The following is a 26,211-nucleotide window of genomic DNA, read 5'->3' as shown; positions in this document are numbered from 1 at the left end:
CTTTCCACACCTAAAGCACATGAAAGATATTGTTAAATTCCACTCACCATTTTTTTTTAAAATGTGATTCTTGGAATAATGTTAAAATAAATATGATTTTGGGTTCCTTTCTACAATTCTTGGTTAGCAGATATAAAGTCTTACAATATGAGGTGCAGGCAAGGATGTTGCACAATGGGGACTCGTTGGCTGATGTCAGGTATACAAATTAATAAACATTCTTTGTAGAGCAGTTTGGCAATACCTTGCTAGTCAAGTTTAAGATATGCATAAGCTACAAACCAAGAATTTATCTGACATTTAGTGTTTCTCAATGGGCCCTTATTGGTAAACTGGGCAAGACAAATCTATCCAGGGTTTATCTTTCAAGTCCTAATGTGCACATACAATGTGTGAGTTATCTCCTTTACCATGTCCCTTCTGACAACCAAACATCCTTCACACATTTTCAATCTCTTCTAATCAGATATCTATCTTTGACTTAAAAACTATGGGAGAAACTGGAATGTGCATCAGAAGAGTCTATGAAACTTCTTTAAGTCTCCGTAGTGGTAAAATAAGGTAAGCATCTTAAGTATCATCCGAAGGAACATTAATCAATAAATTATAGATCTTCCCACAATGAAATACTATGCATCTTTTAAAATGGTTTTAATAAAACTATATTTATCATTGTGGATAAATTTCCTGACAGTAATATTGATCGGAAAGGATGTAGTAATATACCACTTATAACTTTTATAAAAAATGTTTATAATCATGAGAATTTGTTCTATGTGTATATATCCCTAAATAATATTCAATAAAATACATGGGTGTAATAAATATGATTTTAAGATAAGGTAACTTCTAGCAAGGCTTGATGAAAGAATCATCAGAGATGTACCAAGGATTTGTTTTTATTTCATGGGTTACATCACCAGTATCTGTGTGTTATAAAAAACTTCCATATGTTTGTATAGTTAAAAAAAGAACAAAAAGAACAAAAGAAAACTAAATATAAAATGATGGCATCAGAAGTTCATGGGAAAATAGATAACAAAAGCTGAGAGTCTTTGAGTGCAGGTCCAGGGGTCTGAAAATCATAATAAAGAGAGTCATATGGAAAATAGCAGGGTGATGTGTAAGCTAAAAGGCTTTAAAATTACTTAGAACAAGAAAAATCAGGTAAGATCAGACCTCAGAGTAGGGAATATGGTATCTATACCCTCTGGTTTAGTATTTAATGTTAATACAATCTTATTGGATCTTAACAAGGAATTTTTGACCATAAAACAAGAGAAAGCGGAATGGCAAGTCTGTGATCCATGGTGTGGTTGCAGGTTGCTACTTAGCTTTTCAAAGTGCTGCAATTTCTCTAGACACCAAGTGAACCACAGGTGCTGAAGAAATTTGCATTTGTCATCTCAGAGGTTTAGTACCCATACTCTTATACTGGCTAATTTGAAAGTTGACAGAAACTATGAGCACCAGGTATTCACAGTACAATCCTCTCTCTTCCTTCCCTAACTTCTCATGAGTTAAAGATAAATTCCCCAAATTATGTATTTAGTTGGATTTTTCGGTCCTGTCAGAATTCTAGATGGAGATGACTTGATTTAAATTCATATGGAAAAATAAAAGACCCAGAATAGCAAAAGCAATTTTAAGCAGGAAGTGTGAATCAGGCGGTATAGCGATACCAGATTTCAAACTATATTACTGAGCAATAGTGACAAAAACAGCATGGTACTGGTACCAAAACAGGAGGGTGGACCAATGGTATAGAATAGAGGACACAGAGACTAATCCACAAAGTTACAACTATCTTATATTTGATAAAGGGGCTAAAAGCATGCAATGGAGGAAGGATAGCATCTTCAACAAATGGTGTTGGGAAAACTGGAAATCCATATGCAACAAAATGAAACTGAATCCCTTTCTCTCGCCATGCACAAAAGTTAACTCAAAATGGATCAAGGAGCTTGATATCAAATCAGAGACTCTGCGTCTGATAGAAGAAAAAGTTGGCTCTGATCTACATATTGTGGGGTCGGGCTCCAAATTCCTTAATAGGACACCCATAGCACAAGAGTTAATAACAAGAATCAACAAATGGGACTTAATTAAACTTAAAAGTTTTTTCTCAGCAAGAGAAACAATAAGAGAGGTAAATAGGGAGCCTACATCCTGGGAACAAATTTTTACTCCTCACACTTCAGATAGAGCCCTAATATCCAGAGTATACAAAGAACTCAAAAAATTAGACAATAAGATAACAAATAACCCAATCAACCAATGGGCCAAGGACCTGAACAGACACTTCTCAGAGGAGGATATACAATCAATCAACAAGTACATGAAAAAATGCTCACCATCTCTAGCAATCAGAGAAATGCAAATCAAAACCACCCTAAGATACCATCTCACTCCAGTAAGATTGGCAGCCACTATGAAGTCAAACAACAACAAGTGCTGGCGAGGATGTGGAGAAAAGGGTACACTTGTACATTGCTGGTGGGACTGCAAAATGGTGAGGCCAATTTGGAAAGCAGTTTGGAGATTCCTGGGAAAGCTGGGAATGGAACCACCATTTGACCCTGCTATTGCCCTTCTCGGACTATTCCCTGAAGACCCTAAAAGAGCATGCTACAGGGATACTGCCACATAGATGTTCATAGCAGCACAATTCACAATAGCTAGACTGTGGAACCAACCCAGATGCCCTTCAATAGATGAATGGATAAAAAAAATGTGGCATCTATACACAATGAAGTACTATGCAGCACTAAAAAATGACAAAATCATGGAATTTGCAGGGAAATGGATGGCACTGGAGCAGATTATGCTTAGTGAAGCTAGCCAATCCCTAAAAAACAAATACCAAATGTCTTCTTTGATATAATGAGAGCAACTATGAACAGAGCAGGGAGGAAGAGTAGGAAGAAAAGATTAACATTAAACAGAGACATGAGATGGGAGGGAAAGGGAGAGAAAAGGGAAATTGCATGGAAATGAAGGGAGACCCTCATTGCTATACAAAATTACATATAAGAGGTTGTGAGGGGAATGGGAAAATTAACAAGGAGAGAAATGAATTACAGTAGATGGGGTAGAGAGAGAAGATGTGAGGGGAGGGGAGGGGGGATAGTAGGGGATAGGAAAGATAGCAGAATACAACAATTACTAATAGGGCATTATGTAAAATTGTGGATGTGTAACCAATGTGATTCTGCAATCTGCATTTGGGGTAAAATTGGGGGTTCATAACCCACTTCAATCTAATGTAAAAAATATGATATGTCAAGAGCTTTGTAATGTTGTGAACAACCAATAAAAAAAATTAAAAAAAATAAAAAATAAATAAATAAATGTTTGTTGTTATGCTACAAAAAAAATAAAAATAAAAAAAAGGTAGAAAACATTGCTCGCTGCTCTTTCATTTGAGTTGATATTTAGATTGTGAAAGCAATTGCTGTTTCAGTTTACACTTAAGAAGAACTTGGAGAAGCACAGTTTGCATCAGTGTTACTGAACAACTGTGGTATGCTCTTCAAAACTTGGCTTTTGTCATTTTGAGACACTCTTTCCTTCCTGGTGGCTCTTATTCAGATAGCATCCTGGTCCAGGTTCAATCAGACACTTTGCGGCTAGTGTTTAAAAGGCTCATTGTTCTTTTTCCATTTAGGCAATTGCTAGCAGCCAGCTGGGGAGGGTGTCTGGTTTAAAACCATAATAAATGAAACTTCCATTAGGCTCCTTGACTTGGGGCTGTTTCCTGTAAAGTCCTTATCCTACCATTAGTGGTTTGGAGAAGGCTGAACGCTGTTTTGTTCATTAAGTGAAAGCTGAAGTTTATGGGGTAGGGTAGCTAGCCCAGGCTTCTTATTTAGATGGTGCTTCTGGTCCTGATGCTTGATGGAGTGTGGGCTACATTTTTGTTTGTATTTTTCTTTTTTTTTTTTTTTGGAGGGGGGTAACAGGAATTGAACCCAGCAGCACTCGACCACTGAGCCATGTTCTAAGCCCTATTTTGTATTTTATTTAGAGACAGGGTCTCTGAGTTGCTTAGCACCTCGCTTTTGCTGAGGCTTGCTTTGAAACTTGTGATCCTCCTGTCTCAGCCTCCCAAGCCACTGGGATTACAGGACTACGCCACTGGGCCAGGCTTTGTTTGTATTTTTAAAATTTTAAGATTTTTAATTGACACAGAGTAATAATACATATGGAGTACAGTGTGACATTTCCATACCTGTGTACAACGTGTGCTGATCAGATTAGGTAATTGGCATATCTGTCACTTTAGACATTTATAATTTCTTTCTGTTGGGGACATCAAAATCCACATTGCTAACTGTTTTGTAATATTCAATTAATTGTTGTCAACCATCCTTATCCTGCTGAGTTATAACAGTTTACATTATAATATGTAGCCCTTTCGGTGTTCCGAACAATAACCTGTGAACTTGTGTCTTAATATAAAATGGAACAGGTAACACATTTCTTTTTAAGTATGCTTTTAACTAAGGAAACCTAGATATATTAAAATATTCAAATAATTGGATTTTTCTCCCCATGCTTTTCTTCAAACCTAATCTTTGATTTATTTTTTTTTTAAGTTTTCTTTTACTCTGGAGAACACACTGTATATTGAAGGAATAGCAATTTTATGGACAAAAGAGATAGTCCAAAAGTGTGTTAGCTTTATGTACATCTTTAAGAACCTTATTTTTTCTGAGCACAGGTTTTTGTGTTATATGTTTGCAATTCAATACACATGGTTCTGTACTGCTTACATGCATTTGGAAATTATGGTCAGAACACATTTGCAAAACTTATTAAAATAGCCCTGGTTCTGAATAAGATGGAATAAAGTAAATATCACAAGTGGATTAAGGAACACCAGAATTAAAATACCACTGAACAGGATATAAGTCTACCATTTTTTTTTCTTCCCAGAAACAACCCACTTCTATAATCATTGCCAAAAGATCTAGAAATTTTAAAAGAAGAACAAAAAAAAAATTGTGGTTTAGAACTGCCACTTGAAGATATTCCCTTGTTACATTGCTTTGGCCCCTGCAGTTTTACATTGTTAACTGCTTTTGCTGGACTGAGACTTCCAAAACTGTGAGCCCCCACATAAACTTTTTCTCTTCTAAAATTGTTCTCGTCAGGTCTTTTTGTCACAATAGTGAAAAAAGCTAACTGAAATAGAGATAAGTCTGGGACTCCAGTGGAATTCTATGCTGTACAGCATAAAGAAGATCCAAATGGGTCTGCATAGCTTATAAAAAGTAGACTGACACTATAATCAGAGCCCACCGAAACTAGATTGTAATTTATGTCTAGAGGCTAACCAGATCAAATGCCTCCTAAAGCAATGATATCAATATTCTCCATAAATTTAAATAAACCACAGGTTCATAAGAAAACATTGAAAATGCCCTAGGTACAATCCTTATTGACATGAACAATGACAAAAATTTTGAATTATATGGAAGAAGGTAATCAACACATGATTATAAAAATACTATGTAAAAGGAACTATTATATAAATGTTTGGAGTGAATAATCATGAGTCCTGAAATAAACATCAATATAGAAAGTCTCAATAAATAGGACATGTGAAATAGAATCAAATGGAGATCTTAGAACTGAAAATATGATAGCCACCTCATATCTCTATCTCTTTTCCAAAAAGAATCCAATAATTTTACTATATGGATTTAATAGCAGAATGGAAATATCAGAGGGGTCTTTAAAACTGAATATAAAGCAATAAATTATCCCATCTGAATGTAATAGAGCAAAATATTGAGAAAAAATGAAAAGAGATGGGGGGATTCTGGGGCAGTAACAAAAGACATTCTATTTCTATCATGGGAATCTTAGAAGGAAGGGAGAAAGTGAGTGGGGCTGAACAATTATGAAGTATTTAAAGAAATAATAGATGAAAACTTTCTATATTTGGCCAAAGACAAATTTGTAGATTTAGGAAGCTAAGGTAGCTCTGAATGAAATTAATATAAAGAAACATACACCAAGACACATCCTAAACTTATCAAAACTATAAGATAAAATATTGAAAATAATAGGAGTGATGATAAATTTATAGGGACAGCAGATTCAGATGACTGAGATATCATGTCAGAAATCATGGAGACTAAAAGGAAATGGCACCCCATTTTTAAAGTTCTAAAGCAAAAGTTCAAATATTCAGCTAAAATACTATTCAGGAGTGCAAGGTGAAACAGGTTTTCTCACATAAGGAAAAAAATTAAAGAATTTGGAGCTAGCAGAACTACTACCAAATAACCAATTAACGAGATTTCTTAGATGAAAAATGGTACAAGAAGAAAATGTAGAGTATCTAGAATGGAACAAATGATAAATACAATAGATTCTTCTTTTAAATTATAGTCAATATAGTTCATGGCTGAAATAAACAGGCAAACGTTGTCTGTGAAAATTTTCAATGTATATAGATTAATATATGACAATTTATTAATCAGATTGGAGAGCTATGTGGTATTATGGTAGGTAGAACAATCTGTCTCCCTATTCCTATATCCATCCCCACACCTAATCCCAGGATCCTCTGAAAATGTATTTCATGCCAAAAAAGACTTGTACATGCAATTCAAACTATAAACTTTGAGATAGGGAGGTAGTCTATATAGTTTTCTGGTGGGCCCAATCAAACAGCATGAGTCTTAAAAAGGAAAATGTAGCAAAATAATAGGTCAGAGTGATGTGCCAAGAGAAGGACTTCAGCTGGCCTCTGTAGATGGAGGGATGGGCCATGAGTCAAGGAATGTGGGCAGCCTCTGAAAGCTGAAAACTGCCCTGGGCTGACATTCAGCAACAATGTGGACCTTGGTCCTCGAAGCCAGGAATGGAATTCTGCCTAGGAATGGAATATCTAGAACTGAACTCTCCTTCAGAGCCTCCAGGAAGGAATGCAGTCTTCAAAGCACCTTGGTTTTTAGCCCAATAAGAACTGTTTTGACTTCTGACCTCTAGAACCGAACGATAATTTATCTTGTTACGCCGTTAAGTTTCTCATTAATTTTTATGATAGCAATAGAAAACAAATGCAAGTGGTCTTATTTATTCCAATTAAAGTATCACAATATTCTCAGTAGGGTGTGAAAAGCTAACGATGCCTGTTGTAACCCATACAGCAACCCCTAAAAATGTGTGCAAAGAAGTACAGTCAAAATTACAATTGACAAAATGGAACAATAAGAAAAAGTTCAGATAACCCCCAAGAATGTAGGAAAAGGAGAAACAGAAGAATGGAAAACAAAGGAATAAATGGGTAGCAAAGAGTAAAACAGGCCCCAAAACAAATAAATCAATTGTAATGTTAAATATAAATGGTCTAAAGAAACCAACTAAAAGGTAGAGATAGTTAGGTCATTTTATGTAATTTGTCTAACTGTGTACTTTCTGTAAGATATAGGTAATGGTATGGGTAGCTCAAAAGCAAAAGGTGGAAAAATACCACAGAGATACAAATTAAAAGACGACTGGAATGGGTATATTAAAATAATACAAGACAAACTTCAAAACACAGAAAATTTTGAGGAAGAAAGACGGGTAATGCACATTGGCCAAAGGGTCAGTTCAGCAAGACACATAATTGTTCTCAATGTGTACACAACTAACAACAGAGCCTCAAAATACAGAAGAAAAACTACATAAATAAAAGGAGAAATAGACAAATATATAGCTGTAGTTAAAAAATATTAACTCTCTTCTCTCAGTAGTAGAAGTAGTAGTCAAAAATCCTCAAGGATGTAGTAGAACAGAACCATCTAGGGACTAGATGAAATGGAAATTTATGGAACTTTACCCAACAGTAATTGTAGGTCATAAGGAGCAGTCACAAGATAGGCCACAGTCTGGGTCACAAATCAAACCTTAACAAAGTTGAAATAATAGAAATCATATGTAAAATGTGTTTTCTGATGTTAAGCTAGAAATTAGTGAAAATATATCTGAGAAGTCTCCAAATATTTGGAAATTAACACTTTATTTTTGACTAAAACCTAGTTCAAAAAGGAAGGTTCAAGAAAAACTTAAAAATGTTGCTTCCATTCCCAGATTTCCAAGGAATCTCTATACTGCTTTCCATATTGGCTGCACCAATTTGTAGTCCCACCAGCAATGTATGAGTGTACCTTTTCCCCCCACATCCTCAACAACATTTATTGTTGTTTTTCTTCATAATAGCTGCCATTCTGACTAGAGTAAGATGATATCTTAGAGTAGTTTTGATTTGCATTTCTCTAATTGCTAGAGATAATGAACATTTTTTTCATATACTTGTTGATTGATTGTATATTGTCTTCTGGGAAGTGTCTGTTCGGGTCCTTGGCCCATTTGTTGATTGGGTTATTTGTTTTTTGGTCCTTAGCTTTTTGAGTTCTTTATATACCTTATAGATGAGTGCTGTATCTGATGTGTGAGGGGTAAAGATTTGCTCCCAGGATGTAGGCTTTTTGTTCACCTCACAGATTGTTTATTTTGCTGAGAAGGAACTTTTTAGTTTGATTCCATCCCATTTATTGATTCTTGGTTTTAATTCTTGCGCTTCAGTACTCTTATTAAGGAAGGCGAGACCTAATCCCACATGATGAAGATTAGGGCCTACTTTTTCTTCTATTAGACACAGAGTTTCTGACCCAGCTATACATCTCCTCAGTCTATACCCAATGGACTTAAAAATAGAACACTACAGGGACACAGCCACATCAATGTTTATTGCAGCACAACTCACAATATCGAAATTGTGGAGCTAACCTAGATGTCCTTCAGTGGATGAATGGATAAAAAGTGGCATATATACACAATGGAATTTTCCTCAGCAATAAAAGAGAATAAAATCATAGCATTTGCAGGTAAATGGATGGCATTGGAGAAGATAATACTAAGTGAAGTTAGCCAATCCCAGAAAAACTAATGTCAAATATTTTCTCTGATATAAGCAGACTCATAATGGGGTAGGGATGGGGAGCATGGGAGGAATAGATAAATTGTAGATAGGGAAGAGGGGTGGGAGGGTAAGGAAGGGGGCAGGGGATTAGCAAGGATGATGGAATGTGATAGACATCATATTCCAAAGTACATGTATGAAGACACAAATTGGGTGTCAAAATACTTTATATACAAACAGATATGAAAATTTGTGGTATATATGTGTAGTAAGAATTGTAATGCATTCCGCTGTCATTTTTTAAAAAATCAATTTAAAAAGTACCTTGTACTATATCTAAGTTGCTCTATATAATATTGGAGACACAAACATGCAAGAAGGAATAAAAATGAGCTAAACCAAGAAAAGGAAAAACTTAAAAATGAAAGTGGAAATATTATATCCTTACAGGTAGTACATGGCTCAAATAGGAAGTTTCAAGTAAATTAGACAAGTTTTTGATCTAGATGAAAATACCATATAGCACAATTTATGGAATGCAGCTAATATGTAGTTTTAAACTTTATTTTCAAAATGAAGAAAGGGTTCAGATCAATCATTGGAAACCAATGGTTGACAAACTTTCTTGGTAAACGTTCATATGGTATATATTTAAGCTTTGAAGCATATAATAAGTGTTAAACTCTGCCATTGAAGTACAAAAGAAGCTATGGCCAATGTGTAAGCTGATGAGTGTGGCTATATTCATTAAAACTTTATGTGCAAAAACAGGTGGTTTTGTGGATCTTATCTGCTGGGATATAGTTTTTCACCTTTTGAATTTAGCTACCACCTTAAAGTCAAAAGAGAAAATGAAGCCAATGTCAGGCAGAAGGAAGGAAGTCATAAAGTCATAAGCAAACATGTATGATGTTGAAAATAGTGAAATAATTAAAGCAAAACTTTTTTCTTGGGGGAAGAAGTCAATAAATTGATAAAAGGCTAACATCTTAATTAATAATGGAAGGTTGAATGCATTCTCTTCAAGATCAGAGAAATTATAAGAACTTTCACTCTCATTTACAGGAAGTCTTTAAGCAGTTTAATAAGGTTAAAAAAATGAAGGTTTATCATATAAAATGGAAGAAATAAAAATATCCCCATTTACAGAAAACATGATTTTTTCAAGATAGAATAGCCAAAGGAATCTAATAAAAATTATAAAACTAAGTATATTTAGCAAGTTAAAAAAATTCAAGGTCATGGGCTGGGGTTGTAACTCAGTGGTAGAGTATTTATCTAGCACGTGTGAGGCACTGAGTTCCATCCTCAGCACCACATGAAAATAAATAAATAAAAAGATATTGCATATATCTACAACAACAATATTTTTTAAAAAAGGATTCAAGGTCAGCACACAGAATTCAATTTTATTTCTCTACATTAGCATTATACAATTGAAAATAATAATGAAAAATATATGCTCTCATTTCAACAAAAATGAAATACTTGTAAGTCTAATAAAACATACTGGATATGTAAGCTCACTCCAGAATATACTGATGAAAAAACCAAAGGAGATCTAAATATATAGCAATACAATATACTTATATTGGAAGACTTAACCTAGTAAACATGTCAGTACTTCCCAAACTCATCTGTAGGTTAATACAATGCAATAGAAATCTAGCAGGATTTTCTTTGGCATTTATAGATGAAATTATTCTAAAATTTATACAGAAGTACAGAAGAACTAGAGTAGATAAGCAAGGTAGGGAGATAATGAATTTAGAAGATTTGCACTTCCTGATTTTAAGACTAGCATGTCACAGTAATCAAAACAAGATAGCACTGAAAAACTGATAGCCACATGGATTCCTAGAACAGAATAGACCCAAAGAACACGCCCACATGAATGTGGCATTTGATGTTCAGGATAATGCAGATTAATTCAGTGGAAAAATGAGGCACTGATATTAGAAAAAAATTGCCATCCATATGTTAAAGAGGAACTTTGATGAAACCATAAACCTTTTGTAGAAACTCCCACAAAATAGATCATAAATCTCAATGTAAAAGGTACAACTATAAAATTATTAGTAGAAAATGAGAGAAACTTTTGTTAACTGGAGTTAAGCAATAAGTTTGGAGACATGACTGACCCAGAAAGTATTTTCCATAAAATAAAAAATAGTATCTGCTAACCTTCATCAAGCTTTAAAACTGAAAATTAAAACCCAAAATTTGATCATAAGACACCATTAAAATAAAAGAAAGTCAATCTATAAAATGGTAAATATTTATAAGTTATGTGTTCAAGAAAGGCCTTGTACCCAAAATATATCAGTAAAAAGAAAGCGAGCAGCCCAATTTTAAAAAATTGGGTAAAAGTCTTGTAGTTTGCTAAACTACACATAAAAATAGCAAATAAATACATAAAAAGGTTTCCATTATCACACCCCTTAGGAAAGTGAAAATTACACATTTGAAATCTACAGCTGTTTTATTTTTAGGAGCTCAAAACTGGAAACCACTCATATGTCCATTAAGGTGTAATAGATAAATTCTGATACACTCAGACCATGGAATACTCTCTGCAGTGAAGAATATTCATTAATGACTGACTCCTGCAACAACTTGTGTGATTCTCAAAGGTCTTATGTTGAGCAAACAAACTATGGTTTTTTTTTTATTATTCTATTTATAAAAAAATTCAAAAAGATTGAATTATAATGATGAGGAAGAGATCAATTATTATTGGATGGGGGGTTCTGAGGTGGGTATAACTCTAAGGGGAAGATCCTTCTTATTGTGATGGTTATAAAACAAATCTCTATGTGTGCTAAAGTTACAAAAGTATACATGAAAGGGAAGAAATGCCTATTTTCCTTTAAGGTGATTTTAAAAATAAAAAATACATAATATATATTTATTAATTTAAGATGATGAAACTGTTGTCTCCAGCATCCAGTGATCCTAAGCACATCCCTGCTTCTACCTGAACTAGCTCTTGAAAATGTTGCAATGTTCCAATATTGTATCCATTTCTACCAATTCCCCCTGATCCCCCAAAAGAGATGGAGACTATGTATTTCACTGGGACCATTTACATGGAAAAGCAATGTTTTCACACAGCACATTCTTCAGAGGTGCTCTTTGTTCATTTCAACCTTTTCTGTTTTCCATCACATTATTTGTTGTTGTTATGTTTCTTGGAGATTCAAAACCTCTCCATTGTTTGAGAGGTTATTTCTTCTCAGCCTTTCCATAAAATAATCAGGTTTCCCTCATTTCCTCTGAAGGGGAATGCAAGCATCTCTGGAAGTTGGATAGGTAACCTTGAGTCTGTGCAATATTCAGCAGGGAAATTCTTGGGACTTGGGCTCACTGTATTTGGTGGAGGCCAGGAATAAGCATTTTGAAAACACATTCTTGATAAGACTGTGCCAGGAGGTGCAGGGACAATCTCTGTGAAATCATGTGGGATTTGAATCTGGGGGATATCTATGTGCCTGCCTCTGTCTTTGACTCTCACTCTCATTACTTGTCTGAAATCCATAATCCTCTACTTGACTGTTTTACACATCACAGTGTTTCATCATATTCTGTCACATGAGTGAGTCTTGAGCATTGCTACACCCGTCAAAGTTGCCATCTACTGCTCCTTGTCCACTTGAAGTGTACTCTGTTCATCCCACCCATGTGCTGTTGTCTTTGTGGTCAGAGACTTCATAGCACATGTGTTATAAGCAACCCTAATCCCATTGTTCTTGCCACCTGTGACTGGCTACCCTCTCCTTTTTATATTTCTAATACATTACTTTCATTACAACCTTTTAGTTACTTAAATTGTTGTTTTTTCCTCTGCCTTCAATTTTTAGTTGATCAGAATAATGTTTCTTTTGGTCAAAAACTATCTGGTTGAAATTAGCTTGGAATTGGGATAAATTCTTTTGCTCAGAGCTTTTATTTGTATTCTTTCGTTTCTCATTCCTAGGATATTTTTTCTCAAGGCTGTGATGGGTGTCCTGGGACCTTTATGGTGCCTGTCACATGGTGAATGTACCAGATATATCTGTTGGCTTGGCTTTTTCCTTTCTCAAAGTCCTCTCCTGTGTTAGGTAGTGTGCTATATATCCCACCTCCATTGCATGCTAATTGAAGGAAAATATCTATAAGTAAACATAGAAACCATGCACCATAGCATATCTGCAAGGTACAATACATGACTTGGATAATGTATTTGTGTTTTGCTAATGTGAAATACAAGTTTCTGTTTAGAATAAATTTTTCAATGTCAGCAAAATGTCATAAAACATTTTGAATATTTAAAGTCAGAATAATCCACTATGGAGTAGTTCATAAAAATGGCTAAAATTGTATTAAACACTTATTTAAGCACTGTTCTTATCTGAATTCATTCAGTTTTTACCACAGTCCCAGAAATACTTAGTATTAAGTTAATCTATGAAGTAGGAACAATAATGAGATATAGAGCTCTTACATAACTTGACTAAGTTATCGAAAGTAGGCATAATGACAATAGCAATAATGATAAAAAGAGCTTTCCTTGACTGAACACCTTAATTCAGCAGATACTATGATTTATGCTTATCATTTTATCTGTAAACTAGGTAATCTAATTCTCAAGCTATAGGTGATAAAACTTGGCCTTAGTGAGGTTACTTGCTCTCAAACATCTCAGTAGAATGTAACAAAGCAGAGAAGAATTCTAACCTGGAATTGGTCTCTAGAGCCCAATACCTTGATTCCAGCATTGCATAGTTCTCACTGAAGGAACTGAGTCCATCCTGTACTGATGGTCCTTGTAGAGAATAATGTCCTGACTTTCACCAGGCAAATGGCCATAGGAACCCTGATGTGTGGACTCACTGGCCTTTTCTTTTCAATGATTCAATATCTTCTCCTTAAATCAGTTGGATAGGAGAACAAAAAACATGGAGTTTTTGATTTTAGAAAAATATGTTTTGTGGAGGCTCCTGACTTCTCTTTCTCAGCCAAATGTAGCAAAATCATTATAGGGCAGGTCCCAGTGGCCTGGCCAGATCTTTTCACATTGAAACGATTTATGATGAGCCATTTGGCACATAAAATAAGAGTTATTTTTCCAAATTTGATTTTGATTTGATCTCTGCTAAATTTGGCCTGTCATCTCTGAAGCCATATTTTGGATAGCAGCATTTACCACCCTTTGTGATGGCATATTTATTTGTGAAGCCTTTTTATTGTTCACATCCAATTGTTGGTGAGAATCACTTTTCTCCCCCCTCATGTCCTCAGACTGAGTCTCTGAGGCTTGTTCTTGTGAGAGTTCCAGTGTAGAAGTTTTGCCAGTTATGGATGAAGACAGAACTCCCATTTTTTTACAAATGTTTTTCTCTCTAGTCGCTCATTTTTATTGTTGTTGTTGTTGTTATATATTTTAAAGATGCTAGGCAGAATCCAATTTGGTGTGAGCATATTTTTGTCCTTCAAAACACATACTTGACTCTGGAGAGGAAGATGGCATGTTTAAAGTGACTGCTGATGACCAGACTGCTAGTCTGCTACCTGTTTTTACCAATGAAGTTTTATTAGAGCACAGCCCTGTTCTTTCATGTAGGTGATGTTTATTTCATCCTGGAGGTCACAAGGGCAGAGGTGAGAAGTTGCAGCACATAGTACCTGTCCACAAAGTGTAAAAATATTTATTAAGTGGCCCATTAGGGAAGCTGTTGGCTGACCCTGATTTAAAGGGAGTCCCCTGCCCCTAATCATGCTGATGAACTGCCCCTGGCACTATTCTAGTAATTGTCTTTATCTTTGCTTTTCCAGGAAAGGGAATAAACAGTGGTCTTCCTAGGAAGCTTTCTTTTGGATCAACTTGACTGCCTCATTCACTGCTTCCAACTTTTCTATCATGGCTCTGATAAAAATCTTAAAAAGTTCTTTTTAAAAGTTCTTTCTATTCCCAATGTACAACTATAGCATGCTAATAAAAAGAATATTAGAAGAAAAAATGCTTTTCCTGGCATTTGTAGAAGTTATGATTGAATTTTTGAATCTTGATCACTCAGAAAATAGCATGGGATTTCTGAGTCGTTTCCCACTTGATGTGCCCTGAACCCACAGAGAAGGCTAATGTTTTCTCTTTATGTTCTGTTTTATAGGAGTCACCAAAGTTGTTTTCAATAGAGACACACTCTTTTGAAGAGAGAATTCTTTTATTCTTCATGCAACCATGGATCTGGATAAACCATCTGTCTGGGACTCATTAAAACAGCGGACCAGGCCATTGCTAATCAATTTGAGCAAGAAGAAGGTAAAAAAGAACGCAAACAAGCCCTTAGACTTAAGGGCAAGCCACCATTTGGACCGCAGGCTCAGTCTCTCTGTTCCTGACCTCCTAGAGGCTGAGGACTTGGTTCCAGAGGGTCGACCCTACTCAGGTCCCCAGTCGTCCTACACCTCGGTTCCCAGCAGCCTGTCCACTGCAGGGATCATTCCCAAAAGTAGTAGCAGCTCTTTGAAACAGTCTGAAGAAGAACTGGACTGGAGCCAGGAAGAAGCAAGCCATCTCCATGCGGTGGAAACAGACTCAGAGGAGGTTTACTCCTCTCCTGCTGAGGATCATCGGGCCTCCAGCCAGGGCATCTTTGAGTTTCAGAAACCTCCTCTTAGAGTGGATGCACAAGAAGAGCCTGAGGTGAGACCAGGGCTTGCACTTTCCAGTTTCATTTCCTTCTTTTCCTTTTTAAAATGTATTCTGTGCCCTTGGAAAATTTGGTCAGGGGTCATTTTTTTGTGGTTAGCTTGGATAAGGAGAATGTCATTTACAAGAATTCAAATTAATGTAATATCGATTGCACCCAGGGTTCCCATTAGTTTCGAATTGACCTCTAAGTATTTAAAAACTGTTACAAACAGCCTCTCTAAGACATTTTAAGACATTAAATGCTCTATTGAATGAGTTTTTTTTTCCAGTCCCTGGCAAAGAAATGAGGACTTTAACTTCCATTTAACTTTTTGTATAAATGTCTCTGTTAGTCTGTCTCTTTTTTAATAGACTAATCATGTACATTACTGTGCCTAAGGAATTTATGAATGTGTGTCTCCCTTTGACTTTGACAGGGTTGGGTCTTCCTTCTATGTGTGAGGATATGTAAGTATGTGTATATTCACCTCTGAGCAGCTTTGCTTGCATTCTCTAAAAATAAATTAAGAAATAAGTGATTCAGCTTTAGTATTTCAACAAGGTTAGTCAGTTAAATGTAATTATGAGACAAAGCTAGTATTTCTATGATGGATTTAATTTTAAGTTCTATCACCATCCAGTTACCAAAACATGATTTGAATAATGAATGTAATCAGAAGTTTTTATTTTTTAAAATTCCTGCAGTAATGGCAGTAAAGTATGTTTCAGTGTTAAAGTAAGAAAGTTAACTGTTTCTCTATCAGGTTACTATTAGAATTGAATAGAAAATTATTTAACTGGTATTTTGGGTTTATTATTCAAATAAAAGCCTGTTGATTATTATATTTATTTAGGTCTTTCTGGGGGGTGGGTAATTGGATCATGAAGGCTCAGAAGATTGTGTGGCTGTATTCTTTTGGAGACGTTACTATGTTAGGGTACCACTACTCAGTAAATCACTTAACTATATTTTTCTTGAATATTAACATTTATGAAATCTTTTTTTTGTAAAAATTACTCTTGTATGCAAATTTAAATTATGTGTTTCCACTAAACAAAATGAAAAGTTTGCAAATTACTAAATTATTTCAGTATGGTGAGGTAACATACTGAACTCTATACTGAAATTAATCTTCATTATCTTTTTACTTATTATCCAATAAGCAAAAATAAGTGGACTTCTTGGCTTTGATATGCTAAAGTGTCCAGCTAGAAGGATTTTTAAATTAACTGCAATCAAACTGAGCACTGTGGAACTGTTTTCCCCTTTGTTTGAATATGTGTAGGTATTTGAATGCTGCTCTAGACTAGGTGCTATAAATGGAGAGCTTGGGAGTGGACATGGGTAAGAAGGTGACTGTGCTCAAGCTATGAGCTTTGGGGAGACAGCCTTGCACCACACAGCATGAGGCAATCAGATATTAGAGCTATTCTTGCAAAGCTTCTAAGTCTGATCCCCTAGCAGCTTAGTAGAGTGGAGGGGAATCAATGTGTGGGGGATGGGCACATATCATGTTGAGGCAGGGTCAAGGCTGGCAGAGGGATAGCACATTAGCCAAGCCAGGAAATGTGACCAACACTGACCTGAAGTGTGGCTGGGTGCTTTTGGCCATGGTGAGCATTCTGTCCTATCTGGTAAAGAGACTTCTTAGGAAGCTTTCTGGAAGTGATGGAGGAAGGATGGTTAGTGGGTGTTGGCTGTTTGCTCACAGGCTAAATACAGAAATCCTGAAATAAGAAGAGTCCTTCAAGAATAGTTTATTCTGGATCATTTGATTTTTCTGTTTTAATTTGGCCATTTTTTAAAAAAAAGTATCATTCTTAAAAAAAGAATCTTTTACTTCCCTTCTACAGTTATAGGAGATAGGAGATAGAGACTAATATCAATTATCTTACCTAAGATAGAGGTTCTCATCATTCAAGTGTCATTTATCTGCCCGTTTCATTTTTTTTTTTTTTTCTGCAGAGGATGGAGGAACCGAGCTGCAGCTAATCACCCCTAGGATTACTTGCAGTCAAGTGTACAGCTCTGTTCATCCTCCCCTCCTCCCCTGCTTCTCTCTCCACTGCTGTTTATACTGTGTGGGCCTCTCCCACTACCTGAGGATCCAGAGTTTATCAAATGGTAGAGAAGCACTACACACCTAATTATCTTCTCTACTAGGATGGGTTAGTGCGGAGAACTGGCATGGCCAGGAGAGAATCCTCTAATTTGCCTTCTGTATCCAAGGCTTAGCTTCATACCTAACAGGCAGTCTGAGCTCAACCAGCACTTGTTTAATGTAAACACTAATCATGGAAATATGTATCCTCACATGAATAGAATTTTTGTTAGTGTTTTTCCCATGAATTTTCTCTAGGATTTAATTGAATCAACCTTTTGTTAATATATAAATTTTCATTTAGAAATGAAATCTCCTTTAATATGATGGTAAGTGAACTTACAAAGAAGTTTAGGCAGGTGTAGCTTCTGTAGCCCAAGCCTGATGCTAATCTAAAATCTGATTTTTTTTCTGCTTTTTAAAATACAGAAGTCCTGCTGAATGCATGCCATCTGAGAGTCTTGAAGTCAGTTAGTCTGTATCTTGGATCTGCACATCTGTTTCTCATGAATAGCCTAAGGCTTTCTACAACTTTAATGGAATGGGGGAAGAAAGAAGGAGGGAGGGAGGGGTTGGCGTGTGACCAATCTGGTGTACAGCAAGGACACTGAGAGGCTTGCCAAATATCCTTGGTGTAACTTATTTTGTTTGCAGTTTTCCAGAGGGGATGAGGCAAAGGACATCTGTGGTCTGAGGGACCCATTAGAGAGTTGTCACACTTGTTTTGTGCCAGTGCTGGTTTGGTGCCAGGTTGAACCTACAGCGATGGGATAGAACCTCGATTATCAGTCATGTCTGAATTCCACAGTTCCTCTCCAGTCCTGCCAGTGTCGGCACAAGAAGTGAAATATTGGTTTATGGTAATAGGGGAATGGAATGAGGAGACAAAGTAGGAAAGTGGAGATGCAGTGAAAGGGAGATGGGATGTCGGGGTGTACAAGAGAGGTGCAGCCTCAAGTTGCCAGTGCAGGGGTTCAAACCAGTCATTAAATGGAGAAAGCAGACTTAGGAGAAAGGATGTGGTGGCTGAAGAGGACCCTGCCGGACCTCCCTCTTGAACCCCAGATTTTTATTGTTTGTATATCCCCCAGAAACCTTGACATAATTTTCTGTTAAAACAATTGACACTTCCCTGAAGTGTTCCCCCAGATACAGACAATTGTTTCTCAGCAACTTTGTTGTCACAACGTTTTGCTCAATCCCAAGTCCTGTGAACAACGGGGGAGTGTTCTTCTTTCCTCTCTTTTCACACTTTATGAAGCCTTCGTTTATCCATCTCCCATCTGCTCCTTCCTTCTTTTCATCCTTCATCTTCCCTTACAGAAATTCCTTTCATCCTCCCAGGCCAAGGTAACCTCTTCCTTTTCTCTGGTGCTTTTCCCAACTCTGCAAACAGTAGCCTCACCTGCTTTCGTTTTCACAGCATGCTGCTTTTCCTGTCACTGAACACTAGCCTCAGTCTTTGTGTGGAAAGTGGTAGAGAGAGGAAGGGCTGACCACATGGGGAGGAAGTGAATTGGTGCTGGGCAAGGGTGATGTTGGGTAAGGGCATCACTCACTTTGAGAAGATCACTCTGCTCCAAGACCTGGGTCAACTGTCTAGTGGACAGCTGCTTTGAGGACTGACTCATACTAACCAATTGGTCATGACACCACTCTACCATGAGCTATCACAAGTAATTTGCAATGAGAATGAAATACTGGGTAGCCACTAAGGTTCCTTTTGATGTAAACAGCTTCTTCTTTATTGTTGTGAAGGTCCTTTGGAAGTCAAATTGTAACCAAAGTCAACTTTATTAATTGGTTGTCTCAGGGCCTGGACATGTTTCCCCAGTGCCAGTCTTTATGAGAAGTCACTTTAGAGTCAGGAAGCTGGTACAAGTGAATCTCTGCAAGGAGCGTGGGTGAGTTCTGTGAATGGCATTTGGTGCAGTTTGTCTCACAATGAGGATTGAGCTGATGATGAGAACGGGACATCCTCGCACCCCACCTCAGGGCCATCTTCCTTCTGCTTTACAGGTGACCCAGCTAGCTAACAGAGTTCAGACTCTCAAAGTTCTGCGACAGAGGCTCTCTCTTCCCACTGAGCACATCTAAACTTTTACCCAGGCTTCTTTGCATGGTCCCTCTTTTTCTGATTGACACACTGTTTCATTGATTATATATTATCACTTTCTGTCATGCTGATGCCTTATCAGGGTGAACTGGTAGTCACATTATCTCCTTTCTGTGACTTTGTACATCTGGGCTTTGATGGACGAAGAATGGTTGCTATGGACTGAATTGAGCCATCTGCAATTTGCATGTTGCAGTTCTAGCCCCCACCCCCCACCATGCAACTGTAGTGGAGATATGGCCTTTAAGAGGTGATTTAGGTTAAATGAGATCATAAGTTTGGGACCCTGATCCAATAGAAGTGATGTATTTATTGAAGATACCTCCGAGATTTCTTTCCCCACCATGTGAGGACATTACAGGGAAACTGGTCATCTACAAGCCAGGAAGTGGCCTTGAACAGGAACCCAGTGGGACAGGACCTTGATCTTGGACTTCTAGATTTCAGAAGTCTGAGAAAAAGAGAATTCTGTTATTGAAGCTCCCAGTCCGTGGTATTTTGCTATCACAAACTTTACTGAGATGGTGGTTTTACAATTTCATTCTCAGAGGATGATCAGTGAGATCATCTGAGACTTGAGGCTGAGGAGGAAGTAAGAACACTTTAGAATACCGTCAAACACCCCTCTCCACTCCCACACATAGTCAAATACACACACACACAAACACACACATGTATAAAATCCTGGTTTGGGAGTTTCTTTTTTTTTTTTTTTATTATCTGAGAGCTCCTAAGAGGTAGAAATGATGCCTTCTTATTTTTTTCTACCTCTCAGCCTTTCTGCAAACACTCTCTATGTATATGAATATATGGTAATTTATGTTGTTTCCGCAGTTGGCTTTCAAACCAAAGCCAGAGTCAAATCCAATGGTAGGTGCTTTGAGGGTCATAAGAAATTCAGTTGGTTTGGGGCATATGGTGACACATGGAGTCCCTGGGTACACAGAATGCTTTCTTGAGGAGTTTCCAGTGTCAGGAGAAGAGTAAAGAAGCTAAAGTTAAGGAGACCTGAGAGGGAAAAGAGCTTATTTTCTTCTTTTTATCTTGATTTTTTTCTTCTTTCTTCATTTCCTAGACAGCAGTAACCTACTGTAACTTCAGAGGACTGAGAACTGGAGAGCCACACAAGTCAATCATAAAAGGAAGATGTTCTTTTTTCTGCATCTACTGTGGCCTATTAAGCACAGTGATAATTATAGTGGTCAGAGGAGCTTACTGTCTTGGTCAAAACCAAATGATCAGGAATGGAAAGATCATTTCCCTCTCTCTGTCATCTTGCAAGTCCTCCATGGAGGAGGTCCTTCCCTGACATCTCATCTGGTGGTTGGAATTGTAAATAACTAGCTTTGGTGCTAGCTCATGTGGGTGAGTTAGTGGTTTCGAGTTACTCCTATTGAGATGTTTCCAGAAACCCTGCTTGGCAACCACAGAGCTTCAGTTTAGTGACCACAGAGAAGCGAAGTATCAAACCACCGAAGAGAGGAAATGGTCTCCAGCTTGCAAAGTGAAGCAAGTGCGTCAGTCTCACTACCCCTCATTTACGTCTTCTGAACTATTTCTGTTTGATCTCCAAATCATACCCCAATATCATGGTGTCAGTGAGGCAGATATGCAGGCATGTCCCAGGACCCTTCATGAACATGGCCTCCCCTTTCTTGTGCCCTCCCTCTTTCCCCATCTGTTGGACTGGACGCTGACCACATGCTGATGCTAGGGACAGCGCTAGGGACACAGCAGTCAACAACTCTGGCAGCATTTCCTCTCCCGCCGGGTGTGCCTCTTCTGAAGAGTGGCAGGCTACAGATGTGATCAGAAAGTGCTAAATATTATGAAGAGAAATAAGGCAGAGAAAGTTCTAGGGAGTGCTGGGGTTTCGCTGTCACCGTTTTGAAAAGAGGGGTCAAGAAGGACCTCTTCAGAGAAGATAACCTTGACACCAAGCCATAGGGGAAGTGAGGAAGATAGTCATGGACCTATCTAGAGAAAAAACATTTCAGAAAGAGAGGTCAGCCAGTGGAAAGGACCTGGGTGGCCCGAGTGGGCTTGGTGAGCTTCAAGAAGAATGAAGAAGTACTGTGGCTGGAGAGGAGGGTGTGAGGGGCAATGCTGGGAGACATCAGGGAAGTTAACAGAGGTCATTTCACATGGTGCTTTCCCATCTGCCTAGCAACTAGTAGACTAGAGCAACCACCTGGGGCACTGAGTGGGCAGGATGCAAAGGCACCTCCTGTCAATGCTGCACAGCTCACAGGCAGGCAGAATGAGGCAGCAGCTTATTGACAGTGCCTGCTGGAGACACTGGGAATAGCAATCTAGAGAAGCTCTGCCCCAGAAGGGAGCCCTGGAGGAAGACTGCCCAGGCTGATGGGGTTGTGTGTGGGCCAGACGGCATGACCTGAGGCTCCATCAGCCAGCCGTCTAACTGTCATAAGCTGCGAATGTTGGTGGGAATGAGGGGACTTGGGTTGCTGAACAATTTCATGGAGTTTAATTTTTTTTCTTATTGTGCATGTTTATGGAGTACAGCGTGATAATTTGATACATGTGTACCATGTGTAATGATCAAATCACTTTCTTCAGAGAGTTTTTTGTTACTTCCCAAACACATCTGCTGTTTTAATAACAGCAACAATAATGATAGTGATAAAATGACAGAACAACTCCAGTCTAATACCACTTCCTGTGAGGTTGTGTGGAAGGAGCTCCACTACTTGCTATGTAGGTACTATCTTGTGGGACCACCTTTACTTGGTCTATTTTCTATACAAAGAGCCTACCTAGCCCAGTGTCTGGCCCAGAGAATCCACTCTTAATATCCATTCATACAATTCCATTCAAATATCCAGTGAAGGAATTAATTTTTCTTTCAGTAACCTATAAAGTAAGCATCTTGTTTTGCCACTTTGAGAGATGTCTATGTTTCTTGAATTTTAAGTACATTTTTTTCCCCAGAACTGAGAGCTAAGAAGTAGCAGAAGTGGGATTTGGAACTAGGTCTTCAGGATTCTAGGACTTCTTTACTGTTGTGCAGTAGCACAATAGACAGGGTGAGCTGTTTCTGGATGCTCAAGGCACAGTTGTGGTAGAGTGAATAGAGTGGAGTCCTGGGTGTATTCCTGAAGCCCTCACCTTCCTACTCCCCACTGGCGACCATTTATTTTTCTTCTTCCTCTGGCTTCTTTATTTGTAAACTTGCCAGTTTACAAATGACAACTGGTGGACTTCTTATATGAAGATAACAAGAGTGAGTATGTGTGAATTAGGAAGTACTAAGCAAATATAAAGGGAATTATTATTCTTTTAAAATTTCTCTTGCTAATTAGTATGCAAACATTTATGGAAAGTCAGTGGAGAAATATTAGTGATGAGTAAAGAATGGTTTTAAAGCATTGTACCAGTACTTGCAAACTTTTTCTGTAAAGACCCTGATATTAATTGCATTTGGCTTTTGGGGGCCACTAAGGTCCTTGGTTACCACTAATTAATTCTGGTGATGTAGCATGAAGTCAGTGGTGGATGGTAGAGAGATGAGCAGGCAGAGCTGGTTTTCAATTAGACTATTTGTCAAAACAAGTGGTAGGTTGGATGCGCCTCACAGGCTGCAATTTATGAAATGCAGTGTGGGTAAGATGGCATGACCTGTGGTTAAACAGGGTAGATGGGCGCGCGTGCGCACGCGCGCTCCCCCCACACACAATTATGTTAAGTTTGTTAGATATATTCCAGGATTACCACTTTTAACAATTTTGGAGATGAGAACAAATTAAATATATAAACCATGATTGTATGTTCAATAGCCTCCTAAAAGGTGCAAAGGCTGAATATGAATAAATACAGCTATTTGGTAGGCCTGATTGTTTCTGTTTATTTATTTAATTTTGGAATAGATATTCTGATTTTGACCTCTAATTGCCATTTGGCTTATCTTTTATCCTTTCACTGTGTCCTGAAGCTGATAATGGTCAGTCTAGCCAACCAAACCTTTTTGCTTATTTTATTACTGTTTGTCCTGTAGATATTTATGTTTGTGATTCCTGTAGTCTTAAATATGCATATTCTCAAAAGCCTGGAGTGAGTTACAGAATGAAATAAATATGTCCTTTGTTAAACTAAAATAGAGTAGCTTCCAGAAACAAAATAATTGATCTTAGCAAACATTTTACTCTTAGGTAGCTCTTCTGGATGTGGGTGTGTGTTGTCTTCCACTAAAGTTTAAATAGCCAGTAATTGCTAACATAGTTTGTGATTTGGCTTCCTGTGTGTAGTTTATGAAAAGATCTTTCCGACAGCCACAGGGGAGGTGGTATTTGTATAAGATCACAAGTGGTTTATACAAAAGGAAAATATTGTTTATTCACATCAGTGTCTTGCTCTCAAAATCTTCCCATAACTAGATGAAATTTTCTTTTTTAAATAATTGATGAGTTTATTTTTGTGTCTTCCCATATTCTGCTGAATTGTAATAGATTTGCATTCTTGTAGCTGAGGATCCTCCTATAAAGGGAATGCAAAATATATGCTACCTTCCCATAAATTTCAAGTTTGTAAGGTAGAATGGAGATACCACTACAAACTCACAGTCATTGAAAACCAACACCAAAATGTGTTTAGCTATAAGTCAGTGGTAAGACTCATGTGAGAGATGACACCCTCATACTAGTGTTCATCCCAGTATGTTAAAGCTGTATTTCTGAATGCTTGTGTGTAATTATGTAGCTCATCATGTGGAAATTTATTGGCTTCAATATTCAAAATTATTTCTTTTCCTGAATACATACTTAAGCACAATAGGTTTAAAATTGTGATAACTGATTCTTAAAGGATAAACAATCTGTAATATATCCATATGATAGAATACCATTTAGCAATTAAATGAGAAACTTGAAAATTTAAAAGTCTCTGTGCTAAGTGAAAGATGCCCATCTCAAACATTTACATACTGTATGATCCCACTGATGTGATATTCTGGAAAAAAATTAAAAATGTGATGAGAGGGGGCTGGGGATGTGGCTCAAGTGATGGCGCGCTCGCCTGGCATGCGTGCGGCCCAGGTTCGATCCTCAGCACCACATACAAACAAAGATGTTGTGTCCGCTGAGAACTAAAAAATAAATAATAAATATTAAAAAATTCTCTCTCTCTCTCTCTCTCTCTCTCTCTCTCTCTCTCTCTCTCTCTCTCTTTAAAATAAAATGTGATGAGAGCCGATTAGGAGTTGCCAGGGATTAGGAATTGGAGGAAGTTCTGCCTAGTGGTATGGAAGAGAGGGGTGTTTGGGGTAACAGAACTGTTTTGTATCCTAATTGTGCAGGCATTAGTCAGATTTGTCCATGTATTAAAAATCTCAGCACTCTCACACAGGTAACCTGTCAATTATGCTGATTAAGAGCAAAAATTTTCTTCAAATGATTGATAAACTAGTGACTTCTGTTGACATAAATATTAATTGTGCTCTTTTTAGTGAAAACAAAGATATTAATATAGTTATTAGGTTTATAAAATAAGGTGAAAATAATACCACTTCTACTCAGTGAATAATACCAGAGACTCTATGCAAGAGTGTAGGGGAATATTCAAAGTTATGTGTCCCCCAGTGGCTATAAGTCGTCCTCTCGTGCATATGGAACATTTTCCTGTTCTTTATGGTAATCACTTTCCTGCCTCAGTGTGTATATATGGTGTATGACAGTTACAGTGGCTGTGGGAATCATAACTTTAAGTTCTGTGACTTTTCTGTGAGTAAAACCAGCCATAATGTTGAATTAATGCCATTCCTCACATTGAATTTCCCTGCTGTTATAAGTGGAAGACTTACCACATTTTGAATAAGAGCTCTGTGTTCATTTCTGATAGCATGTAAATGATGGTGGTTGTTTTGTCATTTAATTAACGTCATCATTAAGTACAGTGAGGCCAACCTGGGAGAATATATATTGTGTATAAATCTGTAGGGGGACCAAATTTAGGCATCCATCTGGCCTCTTTTCCTATTGCAAGTAGAAGATACCAGGCTAACATGATCTGTGGCTAATAACAGATATTTTAAACAGAAATTCTGAACCTAGACATGGTAGTTTAAAAAAAAAAATTGTCTTGAAACAGGATTGGCCAAATGAAACTTACTTCATTTAACCCACTTGAGAACAATAGTGGGGGATTTTCAGGCTGCAGAGCATCAGATAACACTGGTGACTCTTGGCTCTGCATGTGAAGTCATAGTTATTGACATAGTAATCAGGAAGAAGTTGAATTCATGGGATTTGATAGTGTACAGTATTAAAGATATATGAAGAGATCTTTTAACGTTGTGAAAGTTGAGTAAGATAATTGATTTCTATCATAAAGCAACTTTTGGACTGGCCTGCTGACTCACCTAGGTGTCTAATTTTTAGAGATA

General features: G+C 37.3%; 1 protein-coding gene across 1 annotated transcript in view; it reads left to right on the top strand.

Annotated features, from left to right (window-relative positions):
* The window catches only part of MCTP2 (multiple C2 and transmembrane domain containing 2), a 221,089-nt gene that overhangs the window by 43,025 nt on the left and 151,853 nt on the right, over nt 1–26,211 (top strand). The window contains exon 2 of the mRNA XM_081290239.1: nt 15,073–15,608. Coding sequence (XP_081146365.1) covers nt 15,144–15,608 — 465 coding nt within the window. The 5' untranslated portion in view covers nt 15,073–15,143. The remainder of the gene's footprint in view (nt 1–15,072; nt 15,609–26,211) is intronic.

This window comes from Spermophilus citellus (genome assembly GCF_964194105.1).
Source record: "Spermophilus citellus genome assembly, chromosome: 4".
Lineage (NCBI taxonomy): Eukaryota > Metazoa > Chordata > Mammalia > Rodentia > Sciuridae > Spermophilus > Spermophilus citellus.
Note: the sequence above shows the minus strand (reverse complement) of the source record. Positions and strands in the feature narration are given on the sequence as shown.